At 40.4% G+C, this 24,334-nt stretch overlaps 1 protein-coding gene across 3 annotated transcripts in view; it reads left to right on the forward strand.

Moving 5' to 3' along the window:
* SLC39A12 (solute carrier family 39 member 12) overlaps positions 1-22,137 on the forward strand; it is a 93,007-nt gene extending 70,870 nt beyond the window's left edge. For all 3 annotated transcript variants that reach the window (XM_001153573.6, XM_009458031.5, XM_001153510.6), the window contains one exon: positions 21,555-22,137. In XM_001153573.6, the coding sequence (XP_001153573.4) occupies positions 21,555-21,683 (129 nt within the window). In that variant the 3' untranslated portion in view covers positions 21,684-22,137. The remainder of the gene's footprint in view (positions 1-21,554) is intronic.
* The last annotated feature ends 2,197 nt before the right edge of the window (positions 22,138-24,334 follow it).

Below are 24,334 nucleotides of genomic sequence, written 5' to 3' on the forward strand. Positions count from 1 at the left end.
TGAAAGGAGAGGGTCCAGTTTCTATCTTCTGCACATGGCTAACCAGTCATCCCAGCACCATTTATTGAATAGAGAGTCCTTTCCTGCTTGTTATTGTCTGCTTTGTCAAAGATCAGATCATTGTAAGTGTACAGTTTTATTTCTGTGTTTTCTAACCTGTTCCATTGGTTGGATAATTATGTCTTGTTGAGTCATACCTTTTATCGTTATGTAATGCCCTTTCTTTTTGTCATTTTTGATCATTGTTGGCTTAAAGTCTGTTTTGTCTAAGATAAGAATAGCAGCCCCTGCTCTTTTCTGTTTTCCATTTGCTTAATAGATATTTCTCCATCCCTTTACTTTGAGTCTATGGGTTTTCTTGCCTGTGAGATGGGTCTCTTCGAAGAAAGCATACATTTAGGTCTTTCTTCTTTATCCAGCTTACCACTCTGTGCCTTTTAAGTGGAGCATTTAGCCTGTTTATGTTCAAGGTTAATATTGATATGTATGGATTTGATCATGTCATCATGTTGTTAGCTGGTTGTTATGTAGACATAATTGTGTATTTGATTTATAGACTCAGTAGTCTATGTACTTGAGTGTGTTTTTGTGGTGTCAGGTAATGGTCTTTCATTTCCATTTAGCACTTCCTTAAGGACCTCTTGGAAGTCAGGTCTGGTGGTTACAAATTCCATTAGCATTTGCTTGTCTGTAAAGGATTTTATTTCTCCTTCACTTATGAAGCTTAGTTTTGCTGGATATGAAATTCTTGGTTGAAATTTGTTTTCTTTAAGGATTCTTAATTAGGCCCACAACATCTTCTGGTTTGTAGGGTTTCTGCTGAAAAATCAACTGTTATTCTGATGAGTTTCCCTTTGTAGGTGACCTGCCCCTTCTCTCTAGCTGCCTTTAATATGTTTTCTTTTGCGTTGACCTTGAAGAGTCTGATGACTATGTGTCTTGGGGATGGTTGTCTTATATAGTATCTTGCAAGGGTGTTCTTCTCTGAATTTTCTGAGTTTGAATGTCAACCCCTGTAGTAAGGTTGAAGAAATTTTGATGACAGTATCCTCAAATATGTTTTCCAATTTGCTTGCTTCCTCTCCCTGTCTTTCAGGAATGCCAATGAGTCATAGATTTTATCTCTTTACATAATCCCGTCTTTCTCAGAGGTTTTGTTTATTTTATTTTTTTTTTTTAGTTCTTTTTTGTTTATTTTTGTCTTACTGAGTTAATTTGAAGAACCACTCTTCAAGCTCTGATATTCTTTCCTCATCTTGGTCTGTTCTGCTGTCAATACTTCTGATTGTGTTATGAAATTTATATAGTGAGTTTTTCAGTTGTATCAGCTCACTTTTGTTCTTTCTTAAAATGGCTATTTTATCTTTCATTCTCTTGAATCATTTTACTGGATTCTTTAGATTTCTTGGAATGGGTTTCAACTTCCTCTTGAATCTCGATGATCTTTGTTGCTATCCAGATTCTCAATTCTATGTCTTTCATTTCAGCCATTTCATTCTGGTTAACATCCATTACTGGGGAGCTAGTGTGGCAGTTTGGATGTAAGGAGACACTCTTGATTTTAGAGTGACCAGGGTTCTTGTGCTGGTTCTTTCACATCTGTGTGGGCTGATGTTCCTTTAACTGTGGTGTAATTTGAGCCTGGTCGGTTAGCTTCATTTCTGGATGTTTCCAGAGGGCCAAGGCTCTGTGCAAGTTCTTTTTTTGTGGCTGAATTCTAGTCCCTGGTTTCACAGAGGTCTATATTAGCATAGTATTTTTGGTGTTGAAATTTGTGCTCTAATCCAGTATATGGTGCTTAAGAGTAATGACCAGTAGACAGGCTCTTAGCCACTTGGTTCCTCTGTATTTCCTTGTTTTTGCATCCATGCCCCTTCTCAGTGCTGAGAGTGTAGGCTCCTCTCCTACTTGAGTGCTGGTCACAGATCTCAGCTTGGCCCTCTGGGGCTGTGCATCACAGCCCTGGAGCAAGCTAAGGCTTTTTGTTCCTTCCCCAGGTGGAGAGCAGCAGGGATGGGGACCTTGACAGTGGCAATGACAGAGGCCCTTTCACTTATCTCTTGGGGCTCCACCCAAGAGAAACTTAGAACTGCTGTCAATTAGAATGATCAGCCCAGGGTGGAGTGGCTGCATTGCAAGCCCAAGCTGCCTGGTAAAGAGCAGGGATGTCAGAGGGTTCATGGGTAAGACAGTCTGGCCTCTCCTTTCTAGGGCAGCTGGGTTATGCTGGAGGTGTGAGTAAAGAACTCAGTCTTTTTGTTCCTTCCACAGCCTGGTGGTAGGGGACCTGGTAGCACTGGTAAGGGAAGGTTCTGCTGCTACAACAGTGGCAGAGGGGCTGTCAGTTTCCTCTGGGAACTTCATGATGGAGAGACACAAAGCCACTGCCAATGGGAATGTTCATTGTGGTGGGGTGGCTGCACTGCAAGCCCAATCTGGAGGCCCTGCCTGGTAAAGAGCATGGAGTAAAGGGCTCACAGGGAAGAGAGACTGGGCTCCTCTCCTTATGCTGGTTGCAGTGTGTTGGGGGTGTCAGCAAAGTGATCAGGGTCTTTATTCTCTTTCCAGCCCAAGGGCAGCAAGGGTAGTTCCTCTGTAGCAGCATGGCTGAGATTCTGGGTTATCTCTGGGATTTCCTCCCCAGAGAAATGCAGAGCCACCACCAACGTAAGTGCCCAGGTTAGGGCAAGGAGGCTGTTCTGTAGACCCAGGTCAGGAGGCACTGCTCAGTGAGGAGCAGCAGGGACAGGGACCCCTGTGGAAGTCTGGCCGCTTTTCCATAAGGCAACTGTGGTGTGCTGGAGGCCTGCAAGTCTTAGACTCTTTGCTCTAACTGCAGCCTGAGGGCAGAAGGGGTGGGGGCTGCAGCAGTGTCAAAAAGGGCAGGCCTGTTGGTTACCTCTGGGATCAGCATCCCAGAGAAATGCAGAGTGGCTACTGGCCCTAGTGCCCAGGTGGAGGTGGGGTGGCTGTGTTGGGGTCCCAGGCCAGTGGGCTTTGCCCGGCAAGGTGTTGATGAAAGTGAGGCCTGTAGTCTGTCTGCTTCTCAACACTGTGGTTGCAAGAGAGCCTGGCTTCCCTTCTTGGTGGAGCTAAGACAGCTGGTGCCATGGTGTTCAGGAATCCAAGGCCCTTGGGGTTCCTCATGGGCCTGAACAGCGGCTCTGCCCTGACTCCATGTAGCTCTCCATGTCAGTCTGGAGGAACTGAGGGGAGGCCAGGGGGATCTCCTGTGCCCAGGATTGCATAGGTCCATGGAAGAAGTGTGGGTCCCCAGGCACTCTTGCTCACTTAATGTTTCCCTTGGTGGATACCCTGCCTTGGGTCCACTTCCGTCCCTAGTGGGCAGCTATCCTTTCTCACTCTTCTCCACTTTCCATGGGTCTCATTACTTCCTTGATGATTCTAAACATGCCCTCCTGGATGATCTAGTTGAAGAGCTAGTGTTTACTTGCCACTCTATGTCTTCTCTCTCAGAAAAGCACACACTAGCTACTTCTAGTGAGCCACCTTGACCCAAAATCCCTCTGTTCATTTCTGATGGACGAATGTTAAAGTCTTCAAATCTAGTTGTGAATAAATCTATTTTTCCTTGTAGTTCTATCCATTTTTGTCTCACATATTTTAGTGCTGTCTTGGTAGGTACATACACATTAAGGATTTTATGTTTTCCTGGAGTATTAAATCATTTATCATTATGTAATACACCATGTATCCTTGATAACTATCCTTGCTCTGAACTCTGCTCAGTCTGAAATTTAGGATCGCTACGACCACTTATATACCTTTCTCCAACCCTTTACTTACAATCTGTATTTTCTTTTTATTTAAAGCATGTTTCTTGTAGATGGCAAGTAGTTTGGTCTCGTTTCTTGATCCACTCTTATAATCTCTGTCTTTTAATTGGTATATTTAGATAACTGTTATAGTGATTGCTTAGTTGAATCAATATCTACCATGTTTGTTACTGTTTCTTATTCATTACCTTTGTTCTCTTTTGCTCTCTTTTGTCTTTCACACTTTTTTTGCCTTTTGGTTTCTAATGAAGCATTTTACATGGTTCTGTTTTCTCTTTATATTTTTATTTTTTTTTATTATACTTTAAGTTTTAGGGTACATGTGCACAACGTGCAGGTTAGTTACACATGTACACATGTGCCATGTTGGTATGCTGCACCCAGTAACTCGTCATTTAACATTAGGTATATCTCCAAATGCTATCCCTCCTCCCTCCCCCCACCTCACAACAGGCCCCGGTGTGTGATGTTCCCCTTCCTGTGTCCATGTGTTCTCATTGTTCAATTCCCACCTACGAGTGAGAACATGCGGTGTTTGGTTTTTTGTCCTTGCAATAGTTTGCTGAGAATGATGGTTTCCAGCTTCATCCATGTCCCTACAAAGGACATGAACTCATCATTTTTTATGGCTGCATAGTATTCCATGGTGTATATGTGCCACATTTTCCTAATCCAGTCTGTCATTGTTGGACATTTGGGTTGGTTCCAAGTCTTTGCTCTTGTGAATAGTGTTGCAGTAAACATACGTGTGCATGTGTCTTTATAGCAGAATGATTTATAATCCTTTGGGTATATACCCAGTAGTGGGATTGCAGGGTCAAATTGTATTTCTAGTTCTAGCTCCCTGAGGAATTGCCACACTGACTTCCACCATGGTTCTCTTATTTTTAGCATATAAATCATGCTGCTTTTAAAATTTATTTTAGTGGTTGTGCTAGAGTTGCACTGTAGATTTACAACTAATCCAAGTCTATTTTCAAATAATATACTACTTCACAAGTAGTGCAAATACCTTGTATAAAATATTTCTAATTCTTCCCTCCTGTCTCTTGTATCACATATTCATTCATTTCACTTATACATGAGCATACATAATTGAATCCAATATTGTAATTATTAACAACTGTAACCTGTTAGATCAACTAAGAATAAGAAAAATAAAGGTTTTTATTTACCTTCCCTTATTCATTCTCAAGTGCTCTTCTTTTTTATGTAGATCTAAGTTTTTGACCAGTATCATTTCCCTTGTCTCTGAAGAATTTTTAATATTTCTCAGAAGGCATGGCTACTGGCAACAAACAAATTCCCTCTATTTTTGTTTTCTGAGAGAGTCTATATTTCTCCTTCACTTTTGAAATATAATTTAGTAGGGTGCAGGATTTTCGGTGGGTGGATTTTTTCTCTTAACACTTTACATATTTTAGTTCACCCCCTTCTTGCTTGCATGGTTTCTGAGAAGTCAGATACTTCTCATCTTTGCTTCTTTAAAGGTGAGATATTTTTTTCATCTGGTTTCTTTCATTTTCTGAAGTTTAAAGATGATATGCATAGATGTAGGGTTTTTTAAAGCATATCTCTTGCTTGATGTTCTTTGAGCTTCCTATACCTATAATTTAGTGTTTGATCTTAATTTGGAGAAATTCTCAGTATTGTTTCAAATATTCCTTCTGGTGTTTTGTCACTTTCTCCTCTTTCTAATATGTTATGCCTTTCGTAGTTGTCCCATAGTTCTTGGATATTCTGTTCAGAGTTTTCTTTTTTCAGTCCTTTTTTCTCTACTTTTCTGTTTTTCAAGTTTGTTTTGTAAAATCCTCAAGCTCAAAGATTCTCTCTTTAGCCATGTCTAATCTACTAATTAGCTCATCAAAGACATTCTTCATTTCTGTGGCAGTGTTTTTAATCTCTAGCATTTTTTTCTTATAATTTCCATTTTTCTGCTTACATTTTCCTTCTGTTTTGAATGTTGTCTTTTTTTATTAAGTTCCTTAACACATTAATCATAATATTTTAAAACTCCTGATCCAATCATTTCAACATTTCTATTACATCTGATTTTGATTCTGATGGTTGTTCAGTTTCTTTAAACCATCTTTTGCCTTTTAATATGTCTTTTAATAGTTTGAAAGGTGAACATGTTGTACTGAGTGAACAGAATTGTGCTAAATAGGCCATTAGTAATGTGGTAAGAAGGAACACATAGGGGAAAGGGAAGGCTCTACAGTCCTTTGGTAGATCTCAGTCTTTCAGTGAGCTTGTGCCCTTGGACTATGAACTTCATCAGTGTTTCTCATTATCCCTTCCCCCAAGTAAGACAGCATGGCTAGAAAGAGCTGAAATTGGGTATTTTCCTTCCCCAGGTGGATTAGGCTTTGATAAAACCCCAGTAGATTAGGTTCTGGTTAACCAGTTTCCCCTGAGGGAAGATCTTGTTAAGAGCAGAATGCTCTGGTATATTTCAAAATGATTATTTTCCCTCTCCTCCTACCAGAAGTATGAGAAGATTTTTCTCCAGTGTTCACTGTGAGAACCCGTGGAGCTCCTGGAGGTAAAACTCACAAAATCTGGGGGCCTTTTATGATTGGGTCTTCCGGAATTTTAAAGTCAGAGTTGTCCAGGCTGAGCTTTCAGCAATTCATTCATTGCAGTCAGATTCTCTTAACCTTCCACTGACTGGTTCTAGCAGAGGTTTCTGCTACTGGGCTTTTGCTCTGGTAAGTTGTGATTGTCTGAGTCTACCTGCTGTCTCTCCAATGTCTGAGACAGTGTATACCTTTCTCTTTCTCTGATGCATCTAAAGAGAGTTGTTGGTTTTTCAGTTGATCAGCTTTACTTGTTAGGACAGAATGGCAGTTGCTCATTTGTAAGCCAAATGGTGACTTGCACCGTCAAGTTCCATTTTGTTGTTAGATGCCTGCCTTCTACAAGGACAAACTAAGCCATTTACAAATGAGCTAGAGTTAGAGACTCCCACAGAATGTGTGTTCCTCTAGAAATTAAACATAATTAGGATGCCCCCCAAGATAAATTTCTGAGTTTTCTTCTTTATCACATTTCTTAGAAACAAACATGGTTCTGCTTATCAAATGGAAATGTATACCTGCCTCCGTGTGCACAGTGACTTTTAGGATCCCTCTTGGAAACAGATGTCGTACATCAGTTAAGTGAACTTTATGAATGGAGAAGCAAATCACTTCTAAACATTCATAATGCCAAAAGCTATGCATTCCTGAGAGAGAAAAATACTTAAAGTACAACCTTACCTTCATAGGAGACGTCTCTAAATGTCATCAGTAAATGAATATTGTTTCTATATATGAATTGCAAATTTTTATCAGTGAAAGCTCTTTGACATCTTTATCTTGGAAGCATTGGAGGCTGATCTTTCTTCTTCAGTGTGTATATTTATGAATCATGAATAAAGGTAAATGTTGAAATATTTGATAATGGGTCTTTAGTGATGCCAACAGGAAACCAGTTTCAGGTTACAGATGGAAGTGAACAGTAAATGCTTTGCTTGTCATGAGAGTCTGAAACTCAGATGTACAAGAAAGAGGGACAAAATACGAGTTCCAGAGGATGTTTTGTGGATCATCCTTCTTTGTGACAGGTCCTCCCTAGTATACAGTTATCACATAGGACCAGATGCTGGTATTTGTCTACTTTCTTTCCCGATGGTTCTCCTAATTTTCTTCATGAGTATTTTATTTTAAAGCTTCGACTTGACTAGGAATGAGGTTATAGGGATTGACTCAAGTTTAAAACATTTTCTTTTCTTTTTTTTTGAGATGGAATCTCACTCTATTGCCTAGGCTGGAGTGCAGTGGTGTGATCTTGGCTCACTGCAACCTCTGCCTCCCAGGTTCAAGCAACCCTCCAGCCTCAGCCTCCCGAGTAGCTAGGATTATAGGCACCTGCCACCACACTCAGCTAATTTTTGTGTTTTTAATAGAGACGAGGTTTCACCATACTGGTCAGGCTGGTCTTGAAGTCCTGACCTCAGGTGATCCACCGCCTCAGCCTCCCAAAGTGCTGGGATTACAGGCGTGAGCCACCACGCCCCACCAAAACTTTTTTTTTTTTTTTTAATTTTTGTTTTTTAGTAGAGGTGGAGTTTCACCATGTTAGCCAGGATGGTCTCAATCTCCTGAACTCGTGATCCACCCACCTCGGCCTCCCAAAGTGCTGGGATTACAGGAGTGAGCCACCGTGCCCAGCCCAAAACATTTTCTTAATGTCACTTTCTAAAATGTTCAGAAATGCTACTTAGCAGTTAGCCATCATAAGTAGTTTTCAATTAGGTAACAGAACTTGCGAGGACCATTCTCTGTGGATAAGTTGTAATTTGTGGACTCTGCTGCATTTTAAGGAATTTCTTACCTGTGCCATGATTCACAACTGAAAAAAGAACTCAACAATGGCAGACCAAAGGGATGCACTTTAGCTAAAGATTTTTTATTTCCAGAAAATTACAACTACTTGACTAACAACTCTTTGCACCTACTGATTTAGGCTGGACAACTTGTGAAACATAGTGGTAAAAAAGGAAGTTACTTCTCTACTTCAAGGTTTCCAAGTTTCTGGTAGAAATCTAAAGAACATTTCTCTTAGCACTACCTCTGGGCAAGACACTTCTGCTAAAATGTCCTTCTTTCTCTCTGTACCTTTATGTCATTGTTAATATACTCTATTCATCATTTCCCCTCCTCTACTCTTAGAGTATAAATCAAGATCTGTAAAATTGCTCAATAACAGGACTTAACTGCCCTGGAGGAAGAAGGGATTTTTCTTTCCTTTTTGGAATTCAGAGGGGGAAATGGTGGCATTTAAACTCCTGCCAAAAATTTTAAATTTCTAACAAAAAAATAAAATAAATACTCTTGAAAATTAATTCATATGAACCTTTATTTTCCTTCAAAATTTACTGGCTAAAATGATGGAAAAAATATATACATATATGGAGATTAAGAGAAGGTGGAAAGCTGTAATTAGATAGGGTTTGAGTTTTGGCATTTCGTTTTTGTAGCTGTTGGAAAGACTTTCTGTAGGACTCTCTGGTATTTGGTATCCAAGAGATACTATGGTTCATATGTTCATCCATAATCATACTAAAAAGAGCCAAGTATTGTCACAAAAGCAGGTTTAGCTGGGTTTCTCACCAAATTGATTTACATGTGAACATGGAAAGTTCACATAGGCCACCGAAATTGAAATGGAAACTTTTATTTCAGATGAGAATCTCCTTGAACTTTTTTTGAAATGTTGATTTGCACTGTTTGCCCATATCTATGAGCTTGCAAACTTAGTCTTTTCTTTCTTTTTTTTTTGAGATGGAGTCTCTCTCTGTCGCCCAGGCTGGAGCGCAGTGGCGCCTCCCAGGTTCACGCCATTCTCCTGCCTCAGCTTCCCGAGTAGCTGGGACCACACGTGCCCACCACCACACCCAGCCAATTTTTTGTATTTTTTTAGTAGAGACGGGGTTTCACCATGTTAGCCAGGATAGTCTCAATCTCCTGACCTCGTGATCCGCCTGCCTCGGCCTCCCAAAGTGCTGGGATTACAGGCGTGAGCCACCGTGCCCGGCCAAGTCTTTTCAAACACATATTGTCTGCCTTGAAAACATAGAACCAGTACTGTGATATCTTTTTTTTTTTTTTTTATACTTTAAGTTTTAGGGTACATGTGCACATTGTGCAGGTTAGTTACATATGTATACATGTGCCATGCTGGTGTGCTGCACCCACTAACTCGTCATCTAGCATTAGGTATATCTCCCAATGCTATCCCTCCCCCCTCCCCCCTCCCCCCACCCCACCACAGTCCCCAGAGTGTGATATTCCCCTTCTTGTGTCCATGTGATCTCATTGTTCAATTCCCACCTATGAGTGAGAATATGCGGTGTTTGGTTTTTTGTTCTTGCGATAGTTTACTGAGAATGATGATTTCCAATTTCATCCATGTCCCTACAAAGGACATGAACTCATCATTTTTTATGGCTGCATAGTATTCCATGGTGTATATGTGCCACATTTTCTTAATCCAGTCTATCATTGTTGGACATTTGGGTTGGTTCCAAGTCTTTGCTATTGTGAATAATGCCGCAATAAACATACGTGTGCATGTGTCTTTATAGCAGCATGATTTATAGTCATTTGGGTATATACCCAGTAATGGGATGGCTGGGTCAAATGGTATTTCTAGTTCTAGATCCCTGAGGACTCGCCACACTGACTTCCACAATGGTTGAACTAGTTTACAGTCCCACCAACAGTGTAAAAGTGTTCCTATTTCTCCACATCCTCTCCAGCACCTGTTGTTTCCTGACTTTTTAATGATTGCCATTCTAACTGGTGTGAGATGGTATCTCATAGCGGTTTTGATTTGCATTTCTCTGATGGCCAGTGATGATGAGCATTTTTTCATGTGTTTTTTGGCTGCATAAATGTCTTCTTTTGAGAAGTGTCTGTTCATGTCCTTCGCCCACTTTTTGATGGGTTTGTTTGTTTTTTTCTTGTAAATTTGTTTGAGTTCACTGTAGATTCTGGATATTAGCCCTTTGTCAGATGAGTAGGTTGCGAAACTTTTCTCCCATTTTGTAGGTTGCCTGTTCACTCTGATGGTAGTTTCTTTTGCTGTGCAGAAGCTCTTTATTTTAATTAGATCCCATTTGTCAATTTTGGCTTTTGTTGCCATTGCTTTTGGTGTTTTGGACATGAAGTCCTTGCCCATGCCTATGTCCTGAATGGTAATGCCTAGGTTTTCTTCTAGGGTTTTTATGGTTTTAGGTCTAACGTTTAAATCTTTAATCCATCTTGAATTGATTTTTGTATAAGATGTAAGGAAGGGATCCAGTTTCAGCTTCCTACATATGGCTAGCCAGTTTTCCCAGCACCATTTATTAAATAGGGAATCCTTTCCCCATTGCTTGTTTTTCTCAGGTTTGTCAAAGATCAGATAGTTGTAGGTATGCGGCATTATTTCTGAGGGCTCTGTTCTGTTCCATTGATCTACATCTCTGTTTTGGTACCAGTACCATGCTGTTTTGGTTACTGTAGCCTTGTAGTATAGTTTGAAGTCAGGTAGTGTGATGCCTCCAGCTTTGTTCTTTTGGCTTAGGATCGACTTGGCAATGCAGGCTCTTTTTTGGTTCCATAAGAACTTTAAAGTAGTTTTTTCCAATTCTGTGAAGAAAGTCATTGGTAGCTTGATGGGGATGGCATTGAATCTGTAAATTACCTTGGGCAGTATGGCCATTTTCAATGATATTGATTCTTCCTACCCATGAGCATGGAATGTTCTTCCATTTGTTTTTATCCTCTTTTATTTCCTTGAGCAGTGGTTTGTAGTTCTCCTTGAAGAGGTCCTTCACATCCCTTGTAAGTTGGATTCCTAGGTATTTTATTCTCTTTGAAGCAATTGTGAATGGGAGTTCACTCATGATTTGGCTCTGTGTTTGTCTGTTGTTGGTGTATAAGAATGCTTGTGATTTTTGTACATTGATTTTGTATCCTGAGACTTTGCTGAAGTTGCTTATCAGCTGAAGGAGATTTTGGGCTGAGACAATGGGGTTTTCTAGATATACAATCATGTCGTCTGCAAACAGGGACAATTTGACTTCCTCTTTTCCTAATTGAATACCCTTTATTTCCTTCTCCTGCCTAATTGCCCTGGCCAGAACTTCCAACACTATGTTGAATAGGAGTGGTGAGAGAGGGCATCCCTGTCTTGTGCCAGTTTTCAAAGGGAATGCTTCCAGTTTTTGCCCATTCAATATGATATTGGCTGTGGGTTTGTCATAGATAGCTCTTATTATTTTGAAATAGTCCCATCAATACCTAATTTATTGAGAGTTTTTAGCATGAAGGGTTGTTGAATTTTGTCAAAGGCTTTTTCTGCATCTATTGAGATAATCATGTGGTTTTTGTCTTTGGCTCTGTTTATATGCTGGATTACATTTATTGATTTGCGTATATTGAACCAGCCTTGCATCCCAGGGATGAAGCCCACTTGATCATGGTGGATAAGCTTTGTGATGTGCTGCTGGATTCGGTTTGCCAGTATTTTATTGAGGATTTTTGCATCAATGTTCATCAAGGATATTGGTCTAAAATTCTCTTTTTTGGTTGTGTCTCTGCCCAGCTTTGGTATCAGAATGATGCTGGCCTCATAAAATGAGTTAGGGAGGATTCCCTCTTTTCCTATTGATTGGAATAGTTTCAGAAGGAATGGTACCAGTTCCTCCTTGTACCTCTGGTAGAATTCGGCTGTGAATCCATCTGGTCCTGGACTCTTTTTGGTTGGTAAACTATTGATTATTGCCACAATTTCAGCTCCTGTTATTGGTCTATTCAGAGATTCAACTTCTTCCTGGTTTAGTCTTGGGAGGGTGTATGTGTCGAGGAATTTATCCATTTCTTCTAGATTTTCTAGTTTATTTGCGTAGAGGTGTTTGTAGTATTCTCTGACGGTAGTTTGTATTTCTGTGGGATTGGTGGTGATATCCCCTTTATCATTTTTTATTGTGTCTATTTGATTCTTCTCTCTTTTTTTCTTTATTAGTCTTGCTAGCGGTCTATCAATTTTGTTGATCCTTTCAAAAAACCAGCTCCTGGATTCATTGATTTTTTGAAGGGTTTTTTGTGTCTCTATTTCCTTCAGTTCTGCTCTGATTTTAGTTATTTCTTGCCTTCTGCTAGCTTTTGAATGTGTTTGCTCTTGCTTTTCTAGTTCTTTTAATTGTGATGTTAGGGTGTCAATTTTGGATCTTTCCTGCTTTCTCTTGTGGGCATTTAGTGCTATAAATTTCCCTCTACACACTGCTTTGAATGCGTCCCAGAGATTCTGGTATGTTGTGTCTTTGTTCTCATTGGTTTCAAAGAACATCTTTAATTCTGCCTTCATTTCGTTATGTACCCAGTAGTCATTCAGGAGCAGGTTGTTCAGTTTCCATGTAGTTGAGCGGCTTTGAGTGAGATTCTTAATCCTGAGTTGTAGTTTGATTGCACTGTGGTCTGAGAGATAGTTTGTTATAATTTCTGTTCTTTTACATTTGCTGAGGAGAGCTTTACTTCCAAGTATGTGGTCAATTTTGGAATAGGTGTGGTGTGGTGCTGAAAAAAATGTATATTCTGTTGATTTGGGGTGGAGAGTTCTGTAGATGTCTATTAGGTCCACTTGGTGCAGAGCTGAGTTCAATTCCTGGGTATCCTTGTTGACTTTCTGTCTCGTTGATCTGTCTAATGTTGACAGTGGGGTGTTAAAGTCTCCCATTATTAATGTGTGGGAGTCTAAGTCTCTTTGTAGGTCACTCAGGACTTGCTTTATGAATCTGGGTGCTCCTGTATTGGGTGCATATATATATTTAGGATAGTTAGCTCTTCTTGTTGAATTGATCCCTTTACCATTATGTAATGGCCTTCTTTGTCTCTTTTGATCTTTGTTGGTTTAAAGTCTGTTTTATCAGAGACTAGGATTGCAACCCCTGCCTTTTTTTTTTTTCCATTTGCTTGGTAGATCTTCCTCCATCCTTTTATTTTGAGCCTATGTGTGTCTCTGCACGTGAGATGGGTTTCCTGAATACAGCACACTGATGGGTCTTGACTCTTTATCCAATTTGCCAGTCTGTGTCTTTTAATTGGAGCATTTAGTCCATTTACATTTAAAGTTAATATTTTTATGTGTGAATTTGATCCTGTCATTATGATGTTAGCTGGTGATTTTGCTTGTTAGTTGATGCAGTTTCTTCCTAGTCTTGATGGTCTTTACATTTTGGCATGATTTTGCAGTGGCTGGTACCGGTTGTTCCTTTCCATATTTAGCGCTTCCTTCAGGAGCTCTTTTAGGGCAGGCCTGGTGGTGACAAAATCTCTCAGCATTTGCTTGTCTGTAAAGTATTTTATTTCTCCTTCACTTATGAAGCTTAATTTGGCTGGATATGAAATTCTGGGTTGAAAATTCTTGTCTTTAAGAATGTTGAATATTGGCCCCCACTCTCTTCTGGCTGGTAGGGTTTCTGCCGAGAGATCCGCTGTTAGTCTGATGGGCTTCCCTTTGAGGGTAACCCGACCTTTCTCTCTGGCTGCCCTGAACATTTTTTCCTTCATTTCAACTTTGGTGAATCTGACAATTATGTGTCTTGGAGTTGCTCTTCTCGAGGAGTATCTTTGTGGCGTTCTCTGTGTTTCCTGAATCTGAACGTTGGCCTGCCTTGCTAGATTGGGGAAGTTCTCCTGGATAATATCCTGCAGAGTGTTTTCCAACTTGGTTCCATTCTCCGCATCACTTTCAGGTACACCAATCAGACGTAGATTTGGTCTTTTCACATAGTCCCATATTTCTTGGAGGCTTTGCTCATTTCTTTTTATTCTTTTTTCTCTAAACTTCCCTTCTCGCTTCATTTCATTCATTTCATCTTCCATCGCTGATACCCTTTCTTCCAGTTGATCGCATCGGATCCTGAGGCTTCTGCATTCTTCACGTAGTTCTCGAGCCTTGGTTTTCAGCTCCATCAGCTCCTTTAAGCACTTCTCTGTATTGGTTATTCTAGTTATACATTCTTCTAAATTTTTTTCAAAGTTTTCAACTTCTTTGCCTTTGCTTTTAATGTCCTCCCGTAGCTCAGAGTAATTTGATCTTCTGAAGCCTTCTTCTCTCAGCTTGTCAAAGTCATTCTCCATCCAGCTTTGTTCCGTTGCTGGTGAGGAACTGTGTTCCGCTGGAGGAGGAGAGATGCTCTGCGTTTTAGAGTTTCCAGTTTTTCTGTTCTGTTTTTTCCCCATCTTTGTGGTTTTATCTACTTTTGGTCTTTGATGATGGTGATGTACAGATGGGTTTTCGGTGTGGATGTCCTTTCTGTTTTTTAGTTTTCCTTCTAACAGACAGGACCCTCAGCTGCAGGTCTGTTGGAATACCCTGCCGTTTGAGGTGTCAGTGTGCCCCTGCTGGGGGGTTCCTCCCAGTTAGGCTGCTCAGGGGTCAGGGGTCAGGGACCCACTTGAGGAGGCAGTCTGCCGGTTCTCAGATCTCCAGCTGCGTGCTGGGAGAACCACTGCTCTCTTCAAAGCTGTCAGGCAGGGACATTTAAGTCTGCAGAGGTTACTGCTGTCTTTTTGTTTGTCTGTGCCCTGCCACCAGAGGTGGAGCCTACAGTGGCAGGCAGGCCTCCTTGAGCTGTGGTGGGCTCCACCCAGTTCGAGCTTTAGGGCTGCTTTGTTTACCTAAGCAAGCCTGGGCAATGGCGGGCGCCCCTCCCCCAGCCTCGCTGCCGCCTTGCAGTTTGATCTCAGACTGCTGTGCTAGCAATCAGCGAGATTCCGTGGGCGTAGGACCCTCCGAGCCAGGTGCGGGATATAATCTCGTGGTGCGCCATTTTTTTAAGCCGGTCTGAAAAGCGCAATATTCGGGTGGGAGTGACCCGATTTTCCAGGTGCGTCTGTCACCTCTTTCTTTGACTCGGAAATGGAACTCCCTGACCCCTTGCGCTTCCCAGGTGAGGCAATGCCTCACCCTGCTTCGGCTCACGCACGGTGCGTGCACCCACTGGCCTGCACCCACTGTCTGGCACTCCCTAGTGAGATGAACCCGGTACCTCAGATGGAAATGCAGAAATCACCCGTCTTCTGTGTCGCTCACGCTGGGAGCTGTAGACTGGAGCTGTTCCTATTCGGCCATCTTGGCTCCTCCCCCGTGATATCTTTTACAACAAAGGCAGCCTAATAACTATATCATTGGCATCTTGCAGTTAGCATTTTAAAAATTATATATACATATATATACACACATATATATATATATATTTTTTTTTAAATGGAATCTCACTCTTGTCGCCTAGCCTGCAGTGCAGTGGCACAGTCTCGACCCACTGCAACCTCCGCCTCCCAGGTTTAAACGATTCTCTTGCCTCAGCCTTTCAAGTAGCTGGGATGACAGGCACCCGCCACCATGCCTGGCTAATTTTTGTGTTTTTAATAGAGTCTGCGTTTCACCATATTGGCCAGGCTGGTCTTGAACTCTTGACCTCAAGTGATCTGCCAGCCTAGGCCTCCCAAAGTGCTGGGATTACAGGTGTGAGCCACCATGCCCAGCCTAAAAATTACTATAGATTATACCTTTTTCCAAAATTTTTTGGACCATTTGATTTTCCTCCTCTTGAATTACCTGTTTGGTATCTTTTGCCTGATTTTCTATTGGTGTGTTTGCTGTTATTGTTTATTGATTTATTAAGTGTTGATCATTGATAGTTCATTATTGATTGCATCATGTATTTTATCAAATTTTCATGAAGTGCAGTGACATTTTTATGCTTAATAGGACATTTCTACCATTGATATTTTCCAGTTTTTTCTAATTAGACCAATTCGCCCTTGGTCATAATAGACAAGGATGAATTTCAGATAGAAACAGTGAATCTCAGATAGAGGGTTGATCTTTGCAGTTCTTTGTACGTTCACTACAGTTAGGAGGTGACCTGGTTTCTTGTCCTCCTTCTGACATCACAACAATGTGACTGTGGGTGAGCTATTATCCTCTCTGAGCTAATGTTTCTTCAAAACTGAAAGGAGTGAATAGTTTTATCACTTGCAGGATTATGAGAAGTAAAAGGGGGGAAATATATAAGAACGGACGTGATAAATAGATGTAAATGAAAGGCAAATAAAATAAGCATTGCATAAGACTTTGTAGCCAGGACAACCTGAGAGACCTGGCAGGAAAGAAGTGCTGCTAGAAGGCACAGCTAGGCCAGGTGCAGGGGCTCACACCTGTAATCCCAGCACTTTGGGAGGCCAAGGTGGGCGGATCACCGTCAGGAGATGGAGACCATCTTGGCCAATGTCATGAAACCCCATCTCTACTAAAATACAAAAAATTAGCCAGGCATGGTGGTGCGTGCCTGTAGTCCCAGCTACGTGGGCGACTGAGGCAGGGGAATTGTTTGAACCCGGGAGGTGGAGGTTGCCATGAGCCAAGATCGCACCAATGCACTCCAGCCTAGTGACAGAGTGAGACTCCATCTCAAAAAAAAAAAAAAAAAAAAAAAGCACAGCTAACTGTATGGCAAGTTATCATAGGGTCCATTATTTTGATTAAAAAAAAATACGGGAGCCTGTTGCAACTCCTGAAGACATTGTATTCCATGTAAATGTTGCCTCTGGAGTTGTGAAAATGTTCATGGTGTTTTCTGGTGGATAATGCCGTCATTTATATACAAGAATAAAGAATTCTTAATTTTTTCACTGGGAGTAGGGTCACTGACTCTCATAAAAGATGCATTCAATTCAATAGGTATTAAATCCTCCAAGCAAGCAGCAGGTTTATAAACTAAGGCTAGTGAGAAAAATAATAGATTGGACAATTGTTTTAAAAATTTGGGACAATTTTGTAATCCCAGCACTTTGGGAGGCCAAGGTGGGCAGATCACCTGAGGTCAGGAGTTCAAGACCAGCCTGGCCAACACGGTGAAACCCAGTCTCTACTAAAAACACAAAATATGCCAGATGTGGTGGTGTGTGCCTGTAATCCCAGCTACTTCAGAGGCTGAGGCAGAAGAATTGCTTGAACCTGGGAGGTGGGGAGGTTGCAGTGAGCTGAGATCATGCCACTGCAATCCAGCCTGGGCCACAAGAGTGAAACTCTGTCTCAAAAATAAATAAATAAATAAATAAAAATAATTGGGACATGTTTTGGATTTAGTCAAAACAGAAACAGCTTGAAATTCTGCTATAATTTCCAAGATATTAATTCTAGCTCTGTGTTTTTGTACCTAAAACATTTTGGTGATTCGATCGACCCTAATCTAGGGTCTACTTCTCCTCAGCCAAAGACCCTTCCTGGAAGTGTGAGGCAAAGATGGAAATTCAAAAGTGAGCTTTCTAAAATGTAGGTTCATGAAGATATTGATGATTTGAAAAGTCATCTCAAATTCTATCTCTTGAACCAGAACCATTTTTACTACCATGCTTCTATCTTGCCCGAAATATTTTTCTCCGTAATAGTCCACTCAAAATAATCATGATGGTTCAATAAATGACCTATAATTTATAAGTCTTTGCAAACAAAACCTTTCCAGAAAACACTTCTACTGTGTACTTTATCAAAGACTAAGAACAGCCAGGTGGCAGTAGGGACAGAGATGGGATATGCTGTTAATTCAGCCATGTTTTATAAAAGATAATTAATAATCTTGTTTGAAAAATGAGGAGGAGGAGGAGGAGGAGAGGGAACTACACAAGATCTTATTCCATATTTGGAAATTAGATTAATCAAGGTTTGAGCCTGTAAATGACCACAGATGGTATGACTGTGTCTCACAGATGCAGTTTGAGATGCAGCTTACTGGGACAAAGGAAGGTGGTGGCCTATGTTGTCTGGCTTTGGAGAAAACTATTAAAAAATACTGAAAACTATTGAGAATCAAAGTGATTGGGGCTGAGTATGGTGGCTTATGCCTGTAATTCCAACACTTTGGAAAGCTGAGGCAGGAAGATCAGTTGAGCCCCGGCATTTGTGATCAGCCTAGGCAACATATCAAGACCTCCTCTCTACTAAGAATTTTAAAATTAGCTGGGTAGGGTAGTATGCACCTGCAGTCTTAGCTACCCAGGAGGCTGAAGTGGGAGGATTGCTTGAGCCCAGGAGTTCAAGGCTACAGTGAGCTATGATCACATCACTGCACTCCAGCCTGGGCAACAGTGAGACCCTGAATCAAAAAAAAGAAAAAAAAGGTATTGGAAAATTCCCATGTATGTACCTTGTTAATCCCTCAAGAGTACCATCAAATGCAAGCTCTTTGAGAACAAATACTATTTCTTCCCTATACATATAAGCCTTAATCTAGAATTCTGCCATGTCCACTGTGGATGTTGAATTAATATCAAGGCATTTAGAAACCAAAACACTCTGAATGTTGAACTAATATCAAGGCATTTAGTAAATGAAAGATATTCATTCACCACTTAGGAGGAAATGGGGAAAGTTTGTCATAAATCCATTGTTAACTATATGAGAAACTTGCAACAATTACATCTAGTTCAAACATTAAATATATGTAATTTAAAACATATACGTAATATATAAAACATAAAATCAGATGTTTCAGCTGCTTCTTGCTAAGTCACTTTACTACAAAATTGAAAATATAGACTGTTTTATCCACATTACATAGATTTTCCAAAATGGCATTTTGAATTTATAATTGATGAATCAGATAAGATTTTTCTAAAGTATAACATGTTTAAACATGGCATAAAGACAACAAAAGAGCATGTAATTTGTTTAAGATGGTCCACCCAGGAGAGCAGTTCTGGATCCTACTTTGTCTTTGAGTCCATTGCTCCATGCCAGGATGTGAGACGGCAGGTCATAGTAAACCACCGTCATGCCATTGAAGTAACTACCTAAGATGAAGAAATATCTCAAACAGAGCATTCAGGGTGCTCCTCTCCATGTACTTAAACATGTGTCAACCTGGCTGGGCATGGTGGCTCATGCCTGTAATCCCAGCACTTTAGAAGGCCAAGGCAGGTGGATCACCTGAGGTCAGGAGTTCAAGACTAGCCTGGCCAACATGAAGAAACCCTGTCTCTACTAAAAATACAAAATTAGCCACGCATGGTGGTGGATGCCTATAGTTCCAGCTACTCGGGAGGCTGAGGTAGGAGAATCGCCATAACCCAGGAGGCAGAGGTTGCAGTGAGCCGAGATCATGCCACTGTACTCCAGCCTAGGCGATAAGAGTGAAACTCCATCTCAAAAAAAAAAAAAAAAGTGTCAAGCCATTTTCTATTGCCATAAACCTAAAGTCCTTGATCATTCATTTGACCGATAAAATAATCTGAGTCGTTCTCTACTGGAGGTGATTTTTATCCCCCAGAGAAAATTTGACTATGTCTGGAGGCATTTTTGCTTGCCATGATTGGGGGCAGAGACACAGCTGACATCTAGTAGGAGCCAGAGATACTGCTACACATCCTCTAATGGACAGGAGAGGGGTCTCACAATGAATGATTATCTGGCCCAAAATGGCAAGATTGAGTTAAATCTCCAATCCTTGTTGACACGAGCCTGTGTCCCAATGGAAATGACTGTGTAATGAAAGAGGTATGCTTGCTCTGACCTTCTCAGGGTGAGGGCTTTGAAATAATTTGAGACAAATACACCTTGGGGCACTTCACACAGATGCGTGAGTGAACCCTTCCCTCTAAATGGTGTTAGGCCATTTCACAAACATGAAATACTTGCCATGTGTTTCTCTGAGAATAAAATATAGCCACAGGACAGCCTGGTCAAAACAGTGAAACTCTGTCTTTACCAAAACATACAAAAATTAGCCGAGTGTGGCAGCACATGCCTGTAGTCCTAGCTACTCAGGAGGCTGAGGCAGGAGAATTGCTTGAACCCGGGAGGCAGACATTGCAGAAAGCTGAGATCCCACCACTGCACTCCAGCCTGGGTGACAGAGTGAGACTCTGTCTCAAAAAAAATAAACTATATATATATATATATATATATATATACACACACACACACACACACATACAGAGACACACACATATACACACACACACATACACACATACCATATATATGTATATACGTATATACATGTATACATATGTATACATATGTATACATATGTATATACGTATATACATGTATACATATGTATACATATGTATATACGTATATACATGTATATACGTATATACATATGTGTCTATATGTATATACATATGTGTCTATATGTATATACATATGTGTCTATATGTATATACATATGTGTCTATATGTATATACATATGTGTCTATATGTATATACATATGTGTCTATATGTATATACATATGTATACGTATATATGTATATACATATGTATACATATATATACATATGTATACGTATATATGTATATACATATGTATACGTATACATATGTATATGTATATATACACACACATATATGTATATGTATATATGTATACATATATATCTGTAGCCACAGGAGATAATGTCCTTACTGTTCTAAAGATCAGGAAGATCTTAGGCATCGCTCTCTCTCTCCTTTTCTTCCTCCCTCCTCCCATAATATGTATATATGCCTTACATCAACCTGTGCATATAGTAGTTTTATAAGCCTAATAGAACAGTCCAAAATAATAATTTTGATGCATTATTTACTTCACATTTAAACATTTTCTGAAAAGTAAGAGTTGGGTTTGTTTTTGGTTGGTAACTATGTCATTTTAAGACTTCTACCAAAGACCAGGTGCAGTGGCTCACGCCTATAAGCCCCAGCACTTTGGGAGGCCGCAACATGCAGGTTGCTTGAGCCCAGGAGCTTGAGACCTGCCTGAGCAATACAGGGAAACCCCATCTCTACAAAAAAATGCAAAAATTAGCTGGGTGCAATGGCGTGCACCTGGAAGGCTGAGGTGAGAGGATTGCTGGAGCCCAGGAGGTTGCTGTGAAATGTGATCGCAGCCATTGCACTCCAGCCTGGGTGACAGGGCAAAGACCCTGCCTCAAAAGAAAAACAAACAAAAAAAGACTTTGCCAATCCTGGGATCCTCATAACCACAATCAAATGGCTTACTTTTAGCTTACATTTCAAAGTCATGGTAGAGTAGGTATTCAGCATTTTGTAACTGTTTTGGGAATTTTAAAGGTTATTAAGTTCTGAATAACAATCGCTCATGTTTTCCCACCAAGCTTTTCCCAGCAGTTGAATATATCTGGATCTTATTCTGGTTTTTTATTCTTTTTTTAGCTTCCTGAAATGACTCATGTTCAAACACAACGACCCTGGATGATGTTTCTCCTGCAAAACTTTGGATTGATCCTAGGTTGGCTTTCTCTCCTGCTCTTGGCTATATATGAGCAAAATATTAAAATATAAGTGAGGATCTTCAACATCTTTCAAAAATGCATTTATATAGTCTTACTTTGTTTCTTTCATCGCACTCTATAATGATTTTTAAATTAAGAATTTTTTATCTTAGGCAAAGTGTGTCTCTTTCAATTCATTAACTTATTAATTTTATAATGCAGTTTTATTTTTGGAAACATATAAATATCAGACTGTCCTTAATTGAAATTTTGTCTCTGGTTTCCAACACCATGATGAAACTCTTGCTTTGTAAAAAGTAGTTAGTAAATTCTGCATGAATTTTAGTAAACTTTAAAAAATAGATTTTTTCCCTAAGAAAGAATGTTTGTAGAATTTAAAGTGGACAGATGCCTGTTGGGGTAAAATCAACTGCAACTTTTTGATGTTAATTTTTTTCCCTGTGCAATTATAAACTATAAGCAAGTTAACTGACAAGCAAATGTAATAAAGACTAGTTTTAATATGGTGGTTTTTATTACCTTCTGTTACTGGATGTCAGATTCTGAGTCATCTCTTAAAGAAACAATGTATAGTTCACCCACTGACTCTAGAGCGCTTGTGAACAAGCCATTTTGGGAGACCTAAAGGATAACATGTCAGCATTCTTCTATGTAAGTCGTCAAATGAAATCTGTTCCAGGCAAGGGGAGCTGGAAACATAAGATGAAGTTCAAAATTTTTAAAGTAACAAAACTGGAGTCAGGCAGTAGATGAATGCCTAAACTCTCACATATTTAACAGGGAATATTTATGGGAATAATCTCACTAACACGTGAGATATATTTTATCTTCTTTCTGAGGAAACAGAATCCTGAACAGGATTTCAATAGGTAAGTTCATGAAATGTACATGCAATTTACTGATAACCTAGCGAAAGTGTTAAAACAGAAAATAACCCTGGCTTTAGTCAGTTTTCTTAGAAAACGGATGCCTTATATTTTTCTTATTTTTTAAATGCTATTTCTTGACAAGGGAAAAAACCCATTTTACTCCCAAAATGACTCATGGTGCTCAGTCAAAAACATCTCTCCTATCTCTTACTCACCAGTAGGTTTTGTTGTTGTTGTTTGTTTGTTTGTTTTGCTATGCCCTACCCAAACACTGTATTTTTTTTTCAACTACCTTTCTTTGATTCCAAAATGAGGTGGATTTCTTCTCCAGTTGTCTTTAGAGCTTAATTTAAGCAAAGGCCATGCATCATCACTGGATAGTGCAATAGTTCTAAAACTTTGGCACAAACAAGAATTAACTAGAATATTTATCTATGAAAAACAGAGCTTGGCCGAGCATGGTGGTTCATGCCTGTAATCTCAGTGCTTTTGGAGGCCAAGGCAGGAAGATCATTTGAGACCACCAGGAGTTTGAAACCAGCCCGGACAACATAGCATAGACCTCATCTCTACCAAAAAAAAAAAAAAAAAAGTTAGCCAAGTGTGGTGGTGCATGCCTGTAGACCTAGCTACTAGGGAGGCTGAGGTGGGAGGATCGTTTGAGCCCAGGAGTTCAAGGCTGCAGTGAGCTATGGTGGTACCTTTGCACTCCAGCCCGGGCAACAGAGCAAGACCCTATCTCAGGAACTAAACAAAAACACAGATTGCTGGGCTCCATCCCTCTCTTCTGATTCTGTAGGTCTGGAGTGAGGCCTGTGACCTTGATTTTGAACTACTTCCATGGGATGCTGCTTTTGCTGGATGGGGCACCCCTTAGTACCACTGGTGTGATAGATGTTGGGCCGACTTGGCTTCAAGAAAGTTTAGGCGCACACCTCTGTTGCCAAAGTCAAGTCATGTGCTTTTAAGTAAGTAGGCTAACACGTCTACAAACCACATGCTAGATGCGAGCTCCTGGGCTGAAACACCCATTTCTTTGTCTGCATGCCATGGGACATCAGATCAATCCCAGGAATTATTGAATTAGGACTCCAAGCAGCAGTTTTTTTCATATTCATATTTTCCCTAAAAGGTAAGCAGATTTGATACATAGAGCTTTGCCATTTTTTTAAGAGGATAAACTGCAGCTGAACAAAAATCTCTTTGTACAGGTCAGCATGGTGTGGAGGTCAAAATACTTGGCACTGTCTGTGTTTGGGTTTCTGTGACAGGGTTCTGATTTTGACCTTAAGCTTTAATTTATGCCATTTTAATTAGAAAAGTTCTGATGGATGACTTTGTTCCAAGTTCAAGTTTGGAGTCATTTAGAGCTGGCTAAATTAAAATTCTTGGTATGAGCTGCTCACCTTCAAGTTAGAGGAAGCTAAGTTTAACCCCCTGCTGAGGTTGGAAATAGTATGCAGAGAGGCTTAAAGGAAGTGAGCTGTCAGAGGATTTAGGAGGACATCGTCAGTGGGTGTTTGCAAGCCTATCACCAAAGTGCCTTTATTGTAAGCGGAAACCTGTGGTCATCTGCAGAAGTCATTTGAAGAGCAGTGTGCTGCCTTGGACCCTGGGGACAGCTTTCTAGATCACCATCTCTCCCCTCCTCTGCCTTAACACTGGTTTTGTGTTCTTGCAAGGAGTTCAGGTTCCAGATAACAAACCCTAGCCTGTAATGGACCTCCAGCCACAAGCAGACTTAGAATTGCTAGAACATCACTATTCCTCAAAACTGAGTGGCAAGAATAAAAGGATGATGGCAACTCTTTGCTTTCTAAATATGCGCAGG

This window comes from Pan troglodytes, chromosome 8, assembly GCF_028858775.2.
Source record: "Pan troglodytes isolate AG18354 chromosome 8, NHGRI_mPanTro3-v2.0_pri, whole genome shotgun sequence".
NCBI lineage: Eukaryota > Metazoa > Chordata > Mammalia > Primates > Hominidae > Pan > Pan troglodytes.